We start from the raw sequence: 12,500 nt of genomic DNA, 5'->3' as shown, positions 1-12,500 counted from the left end.
GTAATGGTTTCTTGCCTTTCCTGTCTGTCTTGCATTTGCCTGTGTGCTTTTCATTTGTATATTTTTTTATTTTATTATTATTATTTTTTATTGCAGTGTGTATGACTTTTCTTTTGGCAACTTTCCAAACCTAGAGCAGAAAGATAATTAGGATTAATCATGTAAAAGAAATATATATATAGAATTACCAGTCACAACAGCATCTGACATTGTCATCTCAGTGATTTTACTCATATTGAGTAGGGATTTTAATTTCTTCCCCATATCATTGTTTTTTCTTTCTTTTCATGCAATAGATAGTCTGGAAAAGGGAAATTGTTATCAAAACCTGTAAAAACCAAAGGATTATAATATAGTTACCAGGAAAAGGAGAGTAGTTAAATCATATTTGCCTTTGCTTGTGCACAGCAGTGATGGAAACTTGTGCAGGGATATGTAGTTGTCTATGATGTCAGTTTGAAGTCTTGTTACATACTTCATTATTATTTTTCCCCCATCTCATTTGATTGCACTTTCGATATTACTATTTTGATGGTTATTTTTCTACTTCATTCATGTATGATTAAAATTTAACTGTCATTGTTATTTTCATTTTGCTTCCACCCTAAATGTGGAAAAGACCTTTTGGCAGACTCATCACACTCAGACACCTTGACCCCTTAAGGAAGCTCTGTGATAATAAATTACTTTACGGAAGAATGGCTGAACACTGCAGTCACTGAGGCCAAGAAATTTGATACTAAGGGAGTTTATTATAGGATTTTGGAGCTGGGGTATGGTAAGGTGTGGCGTATGTGGTTTCAGTGACCTCCTTGTTAAAAAGATTTAAAAAGTGAAAGTGGTGTGAGTGAAGTGATAAAAGTCCTTTTTCTTTAAGGACTTTTTTTTCATAGTTCATAGTATGACCAAAGTTGGAGTTAATAATAGTAATGATAGCAAAGATAATATTAATGTGTATAGTCAATATATTTTTCAAATTATGATCATAAAAGTCTTTGGATTTAGTGTTGACAGGTGGATGGTTTCTGGGTGCCAGTTATGCAGCATTTGTCCAGATTTTACAGGAATTTGGCTTTCATTATGTATGTGATAATAACCTTATAATTGATTTGATTATATCCATAACATTATCGTGGACCCATTTTTAGATTTTTGAGATTTCCTTATTTTGAGTTTTTTTCTTTTTATTTCCTTGGCACTCAGTCCAAATAGCAGTGAAGATGCCAAGGGAAGCTGTCCAAAAGAATGGTACTGGCTAGTTTGCAGTTGGTCTTAAAACCGGAAGAAAATAGTAAAACAAAAAACTTTAGGCATTGTGAATAAGAGGAGGAAGCTATATGTTTTTTTTTTTTTTTTTTTTTTTCCATTAATAGGAGAATGATAGGAAATAAAAAATGAGCACTCCCAATAATGTTTGAACTGGTGCCTGAAGTGTATGCAGTTCCAAACCCTTTTCTGAATTTTTTTTCGTTTGTTTACCTAGAGTTCCCAGATAGTTGGCCTTTTAGCGTTGCTTTTATTTTTATTATTGTGATCATTATTGATATTGCCGTTATAATTTTTATTATTATTATTGTTGTTGTTTTATACTATAAATAATGATCTTTCCTATGATTATGACTGTTATATACAGTATTTTTTAATATTTCATTTTCGTTTTATTTTGATATTTATAAAAGGTGACTTGTATTAAGAGACTGTAGGAAACACTTATTTGGCTCCCTACTAGTGAAATTATTTTATGTATCTTAAAATTACAGTGCTGCATTTATCAAGAATATAGGCCTGTACATGGTAAGGTTTTCTAAAGTGTAAAGTCATTAGTTGCAAGTTGTCCTGTGTGCAACTGGGAGAATATGCTTTCATGAGATGTTGGAAGGGTGTATATGCTCATCACTAGGGACTGTTTTGCTGTACATAATTTTATTTAAATACACAAAGTAGCATCTACAGTGAGTTTGTTGATATTCTTATTATTACATTCTACAGTATTGAAAGCACAGGATCTTCTGACTTCTTTAGATTTTAGAATTCAGTATAAAGCTTGAGGGAATATGGTGGTCTCTTATATTTGATAATATGGATTTAGTAGATTTTTTCTTTCTAAATTTCACCATGCTGTAGCATTTTGTAGCCAGAATCCTTCAGGTTTGTATGTTAAATTACCCTACTTCTGCACCACAGGATGCATGTTCTTATATTGTTTGAACCAAGCAAGCATTTTTCCATCATATGCCCTTGTACCTTATAGAAGACAGCCTTTGTTAATTGAATGTAATAGTTTTGATTTATTATTATTACTTCTTATTGTTATTTTTTCTGTTTTTTTGCCTGTGGCTTTTATTTCTAAAGAGTGCCTCCTCTGCTGTCAACAATCTTCCCTTTTTTCATCCCTTCCCTTGTGCATAAATAGAAAATATTGCAAGAAAAAGATGTATGTTCAGGATGGTGCCTTCATATTGTATATTGTTCTGTCTACATATTGTATATGCTTAGTACGATGATAAGGAACTGTCTTGCAGAAGGAAAAAAGCTGCCAGAGCTTTGCCACATTGTAATTGTATTTTGAACTTGAATAGTATTTTTTAAGGAAGAGTATGTAGAAACTTCATAAATATGGTTTTCAGAGTTTTTTTCAGGGGGGTTTGTATTTTGTGTAAGGCACTGTAATTGCCTTTGTAATTGTCACCATATTTCTATTCAATGACATATTGGGTGTAAACAAAAGATTTTTTAAAAAGTACAGGAAAGGAATTCTTCAACAGATGTTAACTTCAAATTCCCAGAAAAGCTGGTATTGTTAGTGGCACTTTTTAACATGCCAAATTTGAAATCCAGCTGTATGACCAGTAAGTTGTAAAGCAAAGTCAATGCAAAATAATAAGCTTATACCTATTTATCTCTTATTATTGTATGTCAAAGCTTCCTTATAAATATACCTAGTCTTAACATTTGTTTATCCTTGTTTTTGTTTCCTTGTGCTCAAGGTATTATATTTGGGTGTAAAAATAGAAAATTAAATAACTGTTTATTATTTCTGGCTGCAATTTATCATTACTCAGACTGCACAGTATATTAATTTACCTTTAAATAATTGATTACAGTTTCTAGAAAGAAAAATATCGGTACACTAGATAATTAAGGACCTTGAGAAAAGTTGTGTATAATTGATTACGAGAGTTATTCAGTACCATTCTTGCCTCTTCATGTGGAAAGTGTATCCTGAAAGATGAATATCACACTTTATATGTAACTAGAAAAAAAACAATCCGGATATTTTCAATTCCTTTTCTTCAAGCTACATAATTCACAAAATATGATTTTTTCAATATCATTAGTTCAGCATGGGATAAAGGCTCAAACAAAATAAGATATATTGGATTTTATATTACATTTGAGCACCCTACCCCCCCAATCCCTTGCCCTATGTTGTGTTGGGGGGGGGGGGCTTAGGAGGCAAGGACTGGGACCTAATGCTGTGGATCTCCCCTACCTTGAGCCTCAGCCCTCGAGTCTTCTAATTTTGCATGGTCTTTTTCCCCTCCTGCTTTTTCTTTCTGTTCCTTCTCCAGCACCTACTATCCACTTTCTAAGCCGTGCTGAAAGGATGAAGGGTGGACTGTTTCTTTCCCCAATATATTGTAGGCTTACCATGGCCAATAATGAAGACGTTATACCCTTGTTAGTTTCATCATATAGTCCCACCAGTTCAAACTCTCCTGCTTCCCCAACCCCAGGCTCTCCTTTGATCATGACTCTGAACACTGCAACTACTACCCACTCCTCAATGCCTCCAAAAACAAGCAAGCAGAGACCCTTTCCATACCCGACCCGATCGTTCCCGTCTCGTTACAGTTGCATCCGAAACTCAAGCTATAGCATTATCAACCGGGAAATGATCTCTCTAGCAACCCCATTCCTGCAGAACCTCATCCAACCCTTAATACTTCTACTGGAACTGTCTCTATCTTCCCAGCAAACTGCCCTATCGATGCCAAAGATTGGTCAGATTGTGGGGAAGACCCTCGCCTGCCTCAAGGACCCTATGTGATATCAGTACAGTGTTCCTCCATTCATCCTAGAGATCATCGAAGAACCCCACCAACATTGTCAAAATTACTTTCTGTAGACATGACCTTCCCCTTAATGTCTGACCATATCAACCTCCTCCTCATCGATGTCAATGCGTACCCAATCCTTTTCATGTTTTGATATTTTTCTTTGATCTCCTTCCCATCACCTAGACTTCCCTTTGTCACTTCTAGACAACCTTCATTATAATGATCACTTCTCTATTCCCCTTTTTTCCTATTTCTATGTCCCACTCCCCAACCACCCTCGCTGGTGCTTTGACTGGCATACCTTTACCTCTCTCTACCGTTGATCTCCATCTTCCTTCTCCTCCACTACAGACATGTTTCTATACTTCACAGCCCATATCTTAAATGCAGCCTATACAGCCGTTCCCCGGACCCACTGACTTTACACTCCAAAATGTGTACGGTTGAAATGTGCAGGTTGGAACAGCTCATGTTCTCTGTACAACCCAAAATTCCATCACCAACGGCTGGCGAAGTTATGTTCCTTCCATAACATCACCTACACCTGCCTCTGCAGTCTGGCGGTGGATTCATAAACTGTCAGGCAAAAGTCATCCTCATCCTGCACCGTTCACCATATCCAAAATGTCCTCATCTATGACCCAGTTCAAGGAGCTACTGTACCTGGTGCCTATTTGACCCAGGTCAGTAGCGGCTCTCACCTTTCTCCTCGCTTCTATTCCATAAAGTCAAAGAGAGGGCTCTCAGCTTCATGTCCTCTACAGAAACTCATAGTGCCTCCTTTTCTTCTGAAATGTATTATGTCTTACAATCATACCGCAACACCCACGAAGGCCAGGACGGTATACATTACCGTGTATTACGAAACCTTCCACCACTCCCTTGCCTCTCCTATCAATATTCAATAACATATGGACGACCGAAAACTACCGTACCACTGACGTGAAAAGCTAGTACTACTATTCCTAAAACAGAGTGTTTTAAGCAGGGGAGCGCTTGGGCAAGAATTCTTGCTGGTAGGCCAAGAACTCTACCGTTCCCTCCTTAAAACCTTTTCCAAGGCAGGCAAGCCTTGTTCAGTGATGCCAGACATATAGAAGTGTCTATAAAGTACAAATCAAAACAGTCCTTGGAGAGCATAGAAATGTCAAAATAGCACACGACTTGTACATACATGGGTTTTAAAAGCAGTAGACAAGTATTCCCACCAACAATCTCGGAGAGATATAACTTAGACATAAGATGAGGGTGGAGTTTATTTCATTGGCGGTTGGTAACTTTGAGCATGCATTTCAAGCTCACAAGCTAGCGCTGTATCAAGATGATAGAGAAGCAAATAAATCTAACCTAACATCTTAACAAAGCGCAATATTTTCTCCTATATTCATATAAAGCGCCTCTAAAACAGTGACACACTTCCAATGGGCAACTCGTACACTCTGACGCGTTATCAAAACAAATGAACATCCCTGAATTAAAATATAGGCCTACGCATTCCCATATGTCCGATTGTATGAAGTTAAATATAACAAGTAATCGAATACACTGTCAACATAAGAATGTTGCTAGAATTTCTCAGACTTTTTTCACTTGAAATATTCTTTATATCATAGAATAACAGATATTTTCGATTTAGAGAGACAAGGAGTTTAAAATTAAGAGGTAAATTGTTCTTATAATGATTTATTTATAAGTAAAACACTTTTTATTCTAATAATCTCCATTACCTTCTTTCGTTTTCAGTTCATTTAAATTTCTTTGATTATGATTTTAAGGAAATTACAGAATCAGATACTGTGAAAAAAATATTTCTCTGATAGTATATTAAGCGGAGTTCTTGGCCAATGCCTGCATTGGGATTGTGACCAGTACGGTACACGAACGATGCTGTTGCCATGGTGACTGTACACCACTTGACTTAACAATCGCAAATCTAGCCATCTACTGAGGTCGCTTGAGAAAGCAAGCGAATTTTTGGAGTTAGAAAAAGTCTGAGATTTTAGGCAAGAACTTTCCCTGCATTGGGTCTCAGTCTCCGTTTCCTAAGCCTCCCCCCCTCTTGGGAGTGGAGCAAAGGACATTATTGGAGCAGGAAGTAAGAGAAAAACATGGTAAAAGTGCTTCATTCATATTCGCTTAGTGTGGCCAAGTTTAAATCTGAGAATTGCTACTACGGACTCAAAATTTGTGGGTATGACAGCTCCTATAGAATGCATTAGGGGAGCCGCCACAATTGGCCCAAGTGCGTGACTGTGTTGAGCAGATTGGGCACATAGAGAGCGACGGCCTGTGGAACGGCATTGTTTGGTAGGATGGCCTACGGGCCAGTAATTCTGACATTGACGAGGGATTGGGGCTTAGTATGGTCGGACAGGTAGGGACTCTGCGCCAATGTAAACGATGTAATCTAGGCAATATTAGTGGGGGACTTATGACGGCCTTTAGGGGGAATGGTGTAGCATTGTACTGACACGGCATCATATTCCCCTAATAAAGGTACAAAATCTTCATTACAGGCTATGGTAAGGCTGGAGTATGTCTACCCCTCAGGGACCCCTTAAATAGGGGAATACCATGACCATGATTCCCCATGCCCTTCATAATAAGCACGTCAGCCTTTTATCCTTTCAACACAGCTCACACCTTAGGAAGTGGATTGTAGAAAGGGGTGGAGAAAAGAAGGAAGCGAAAAGGGTAAGAGGAAAGACTGTGCAAAATTAGTACCTTAGGAAGTGGATTGTAGAAAGGGGTGGAGAAAAGAAGGAAGCGAAAAGGGTAAGAGGAAAGACTGTGCAAAATTAGTAGAGTCGAGGGTGAGGCCCAAGAGAGGGGTGATCCCCAGCATTGCGTCTGTCTCTGTCTCTTAAGCCCCCTTTGGCAACAACAGTCATATGATTGTGTGGGCTGGGGATGGCCGCTGTAAGACCACCAATATTGCCCAGATTAACTTCGTAGACCTGACCCTATGATGTCCATATTAGCAGAAGTCTTCCCTCTCCGATAATATCCCCTCATCAATGTCAAATTGTTGGCGTCTATGCTACCCTGCCAAACACTGATGCTTCACAGCACAATGCCTTCTATGTGCCCATCCCGGTCAGGATCGATCAAACTGCTTTGTACAATCACACACATGTGCCAATTGTGGCTACTCCCTTAATGTAGTTTACAAGGCCTGCCCTACCTAGAATTTTGAGTCTGAGGTGGCAATACTCCGATTCACAGACGAGTTCTTTCTTACTTCCCACTCCAATGCTGTCCTTCGCTCTGCCCCTGCCCCTGCCCCTGCCCCTGCCCCTGCCCCTCCCCCTCCCAGACAAATTATTTTGACATTTTAAATCTAGACACCCCAATCTCTACCACTTTTCTAAATCCAGATAACCCAATCTCAGCTTCTCTGGTATCTACCTCTCCTCTACCTCACTCGACTCATTGTATAAGACAAACCAAACGTACCACTCCAGGTTCTACATCAACCTCTCCCTGTCACATCCCCAACATAACTCCACTTTAGAAACTCTCGAGGATATTCAAAACTATGTAATCATGACCCAAAATAACATGTCAACACTTCATTCATCTCCCAATCTTTCTGCTCCTATTCCCTCTACACTCGAAGTGATGGCTGACATCCATCCGTCCTCCAATTTGTCAACTCCCCAGGATTCTCCCCCTCCTAATACTGATCTAATCCCCCCTCTCTCGTTTTTCTAATCACTACCTTACTCTATGACATCCTTGGAGGATTCCTTTGTTAATCTCTACCTTAGCCCAATTATTCACCCTCACTACCCTTTACCCCTTTTGGTTCTTGAACTGCTATACAACTAATGTGTAGCACATCTTATAACCAACTAAGCCTTGCTCTTTCTTTCCATTACTACACCTTTCTGTAGTGCTATATGACTATATGTGTGGCACATTTATTTAATTTGTAACCATTAATCATTAACTGTTATCCCTTTATGGTACTTGGGAAGTAGACAAAAGAAGGAAAGGGAAGGTGGGAGAGGAAGACTGCAAATTTGGTTGAACTAAGGGCTGCGGCCTAAGGTAGTCCAGATATTTCACATTAGGCCTCAGTCTGTCTCCTAAGGTCTCCACAATAACAATGGGCATGGGACTGGGGGGTGCATCCTGTAAAATACTGGTACAGGTTGCTGTGTTCACACCAAAGAGATAAACACTAAATTGTGTCCAACTTTTCATAATACTAAAATGGCAATGTCTAGTACACACAACTGGTTGCATACTATGGATTTTGAAGTTTCCAAGAAAAACACTTGATTCAGGATAATAAAAACAAACTTAAAATTTGTATAATTATTGGGTGACTGAATTTGTTTCTCATACTTCAATTATCAACACACCAAACAATTATTACATGTATCACAATATAATTTCTTACTCTTCACCATATATGACATTATACAATCTCCCTATTTCACAAAAGTTAAGTTTTAAATAATAAGTCCCTTTTTAATGGAATAAGAGTTAATCTCATTTAAAGAATAAATTGAGCAAGTTAGTCTTTTAGGTAACAGACAGGCTTCATACATGACATGTTACATATCAATCCTAACATCACACCGAATGCCGACAGATCACAAAAATCCATTTAAAGTTATGTATGACATAATCAAAACTATTGAAAGGAAGAAAAAAACAGGCAACACGATTATCTTGTCACCTGAACCAAAAAGAACTGTCTGAGGTTAGTAATGTCCTTCTATCATTACCAAACAGCAATCTGACACAGATGAAATAACAGCTCCCTCAAAAATAGGGAACATGGGAAATGTAATACATCTACATTTCAAACAGAAAATGGTGCACTTCCATGACAAATATATGATATCTGACATTTATATTCCATGCATAACATTTTTATTTTTATTTTTTTTTCTTGCGAAAGGTACAAACAGCAAGGTACATTTACCGTTAAACACTGTGGAAGCTTATGTAGATTACATAAGAAATATTCATAGTTTGGGACAGTTTTTCCTGGCAAATAACAGGCCAAGGAAAACAAGATAGAAACAGTAGAGAGAGGAAAGAAAGATTCTATCACAGAAATACAGACCCATTTCTCTGTCCAAAGTATTGATACAAACTCCCTCTGCATGGGAGTGATCGGAAGATCTATCGAAGAGGACAAAGAAGTGTGACAGACAATTTGAACACTATTATACATATATCTATTAAAAAAAAAAAAAAAAAAAAAAGGTAAATATGCTTAGGGCTTCTACCTCTCTCTTTAAGTGACCTATCTGCAAGCCAGCAGAAAGTTCAAAAAGTTTAACTAAGAAAATATCACAGCCACAGAATGTCTCATCACTTCCATGTTTTGCCTCATGTGCAAAATATCTAAAAAAAAAAAAAAAAAAAAAAAGCCAAGCCGCCACTACTCTGGGCTGCGAAAGTAGTCGCAGGAGTTGAGGTGGTGTGACCAGGCAAGGCATTACACGACGAAGCGTAGTACGAAGTCTAATTATAGCTCTCACACCTTGGGACTTCAAAATCACCCCTTATGTAAAGACAAAAATGATCATAAAAAACTGCATCCAATTCATCAGCCTCTACCTCTCAGGCTGGAAGGAGGTCAAAGTCATCTGAGACATGGACCATGGGTACATGCAGGTCGTCTATCTGCGGTTTGGTGTTGGCATCCAGGTCGCCTAATTCCTTCAGTTTCCACTCCCAATCCATCTTCTGCACTGCATGAAGTGATTCTGCCTCATTGTGGTGGCGCAGCACCATGTTTTCCTTGGGGGGAAACCAGATACACATTCCATTAGAAAGTCTACACTGTTTTTCAAACTGAGAAGTTTTGCTACTAAAGTTTGCCTTCTCTTAAAACTTGAAAATATGCTCTCTTAACCCACTAACGACAGGTGTCCCACATATGAGACACTTGAAAAAATAAACATTGCCTGGCATCCCGCCAGTGTGATGCTGTATCGGGGCTCGCGCTCCGACACAGCAGCGGGCAGGCAGAGTCCGGGGCAGCCCCGCCCGCCAATTTTGTAGCCGCCCGGAGTCTTTTCTTTTTGGCTTCAAAATATACCACCGTTAATGGGTTAAGACTATTTTTATCCAAATCTAAAAAGTACATATGAACCTAACTAGAAATTCAAAACATGTATAGAAGCAATGTATATGGAAAAAAAACATGGAAAACTAAGAAAATCTACATTTCCAATACATATGTTTATATAAATTTAATAAATCAATGCATTTTCATCTATTTTTCTCCTACTAGCAATTTGCTATAACAAATCCAGGAGAAGTCAATTAAGGTGATTAATTTTTAACATAAGGATTCAGACAAAAGAATGCTTCTTACCTTAATTTTATCCCACTTATCATCAACATCTTGTAGCCATGAAAGAAAGAGTCGGCCATTATACCTAGAGCGAGCATTACCATCCTTTTCTTGCTCAGGGGAAATTATGTTGTAAACCTGAAATCAACATTTGTAACTAATCACTTACAGGAATTTTTTGGGGGATAGAAATCAAATCTTACAGTCTACTAACAATCCAAAAGAATGAATAAACAAAAAGAGCTTTCACTTCCATTTTTACAAAACTGAAGTTCATTACACACTAATGGCAAGACAATCAGAATGAGTCTTAACAAAAACATAAAAACTAACCTCCTCATCCTTCAAAAATGTACAAACGGAGAACGGAAGAGCTTGATTGGCTAAGGCTCTTGCTGCTCTTCCATGGACACGCAAAATCTCTTGCTCAACACTTAACACTAGTTTTTCTTTCTCTATGAGATGCTGTGGAGGAAAGTTTCATGAGATATTGCAGTAATAGGTGAGTATTTTCTAAGTTGTGGAAAACTTGTTTATGCAGGATGATGGAAAAGAAAGAAAGAAAGAAAGAAGGAAAGAAAGAAAAAAATCCATTTAATCTAAAGGAAAAACAATAAAATTATAGTTTGCAATGTCTTCCTCACCCTGTGCTAGATGACTATTTATTTTCGTCACATGAACGAACTGATCTCATTCCTTGTTTCCTCTAACAATATGCCAATACCATCAATTATTTCGAAAAAAAAAAGTGACATAAATCACACCTGTAATCTTAGCCTATACCGCTCCTTCTCCTGTTCATTAAAGAGGTCCTTCAGTAACTGGCACAGGGATGCTGGAGGGGAGATCACAGGTACAGATAGCCTTGAAGAAGCATTCCCTGCTAGCACATAGGAGCATCTGTTCATTAGGTAGTCCTTGAACCCCTGGGGAGGCTTTGGCTGGACTGGGCGCAGGTTCTCTCTCCTTCGCTCAATCTGGGTTGGGAGAGATGTAGGTAAAATTGTGGCTATAACATTATCATTAACCCCTTTGATCAGAGTGTTGTGACCATCACATCATGAAAACATCTGCCTTGACTGATGGGGGTGTGAACATGCCATCATGGGACAAAATGGCCACTGGCCGAGTGACAATATTTTACTGTCATGAATGAAGGAACAGGATGGTAAAAGAGACTCACCATGATTGCAAAAATCTTTTGGAGAATGATTAGACTCATTTCATGTTTAGAAAGGGGCATTTGCATTATTCCCATTGATAAATAACTAAGTGAGTAATGTAAAGTCCATAAACCATGACTGGAAGATCACCGGCTCCAGGAAGGATGCCCTATCCTTGCACAGCATTGTATCCCTGGCTGCCAAGACTGATGATGCAGGTAGTATTACAGAAAGCTGAATTTTATGGAAAAATAAAATATATGACTGCACTGAGATATTTACTACACAGAGAGATGATATGGAGTCTGTGCAAGGAAAACAGTGTATTACTATCTCGATAAAGCAAATCACAACAAATTTGGACACTGGAAAAAAAAAAGAAAAAAAAAGAAAAAAAAAAAAAAAAAAAGCTAAAAACACTTATACAAAATAACTTTGCAGGGGGGGGGGGGGTTAGTCCTGTCACTGTACATTGAGAGTTGATGCACACCATACTTTTTTCATGTAATTGCTATAACACACCAAATTCAGTTTTTATTTGTTTTGGATGAAACTTGGGACAAGAATAATGGAGTTAAAAGAAGGAATAAGAGGGATATACAAACCTGCTTTCTTATTTTCAAGAAGGTCTCGTAGCAGTTGCTTATAGGTTGGTCAACAAGTGACACTGGTGGGGCTTCAGGTTCTGTCTCCTTCATGCGTATTTTTCTCTTGCGTGGATGAACAGCATCAGGAGAAGTGGAAGAGATTGTTGACTCTTCCACCTTCACCTCCGCTTTCACTGTGGGACACACAACTAACAAGCTGTCTAAGATGATCTAGGCAAAGCTGAACTGCTTCTAGTGCTACCGCAATTTTTACTTTTCATTTTAAAATTATTGATTCATTCATTTATTTTTTTTTACCTGAATTAAATTTAGAAACTCACAAACTTCACAAATTACTTTTACC

General features: G+C 38.1%; 2 protein-coding genes across 2 annotated transcripts in view; one reads left to right on the top strand and one right to left on the bottom strand.

Annotated features, from left to right (window-relative positions):
- The window catches only part of Pi4KIIalpha (phosphatidylinositol 4-kinase II alpha), a 25,434-nt gene extending 22,477 nt beyond the window's left edge, over positions 1–2,957 (top strand). Inside the window, exon 8 of the mRNA XM_070114693.1 lies at positions 1–2,957. This exon is cut by the window's left edge and continues 1,364 nt beyond it. The gene's annotated coding sequence lies outside the window, so the exon portion shown is untranslated.
- Positions 2,958–8,369: 5,412 nt separating this feature from the next.
- The window catches only part of LOC113830053 (ankyrin repeat domain-containing protein 11), a gene marked incomplete in the record, with an annotated part of 26,311 nt that continues 22,180 nt past the window's right edge, over positions 8,370–12,500 (bottom strand). The window contains 5 exon segments of the mRNA XM_070114692.1: positions 8,370–9,827; positions 10,408–10,524; positions 10,720–10,851; positions 11,151–11,363; positions 12,155–12,345. Of these exon segments, the coding sequence (XP_069970793.1) occupies positions 9,648–9,827; positions 10,408–10,524; positions 10,720–10,851; positions 11,151–11,363; positions 12,155–12,345 (833 nt within the window).

The sequence above is a fragment of the Penaeus vannamei genome, chromosome 36 (genome assembly GCF_042767895.1).
Source record: "Penaeus vannamei isolate JL-2024 chromosome 36, ASM4276789v1, whole genome shotgun sequence".
Taxonomy (NCBI): domain Eukaryota; kingdom Metazoa; phylum Arthropoda; class Malacostraca; order Decapoda; family Penaeidae; genus Penaeus; species Penaeus vannamei.
The sequence above is the reverse complement of the archived record's forward strand: the minus strand, read 5'-3'. Positions and strand labels throughout refer to the sequence as shown.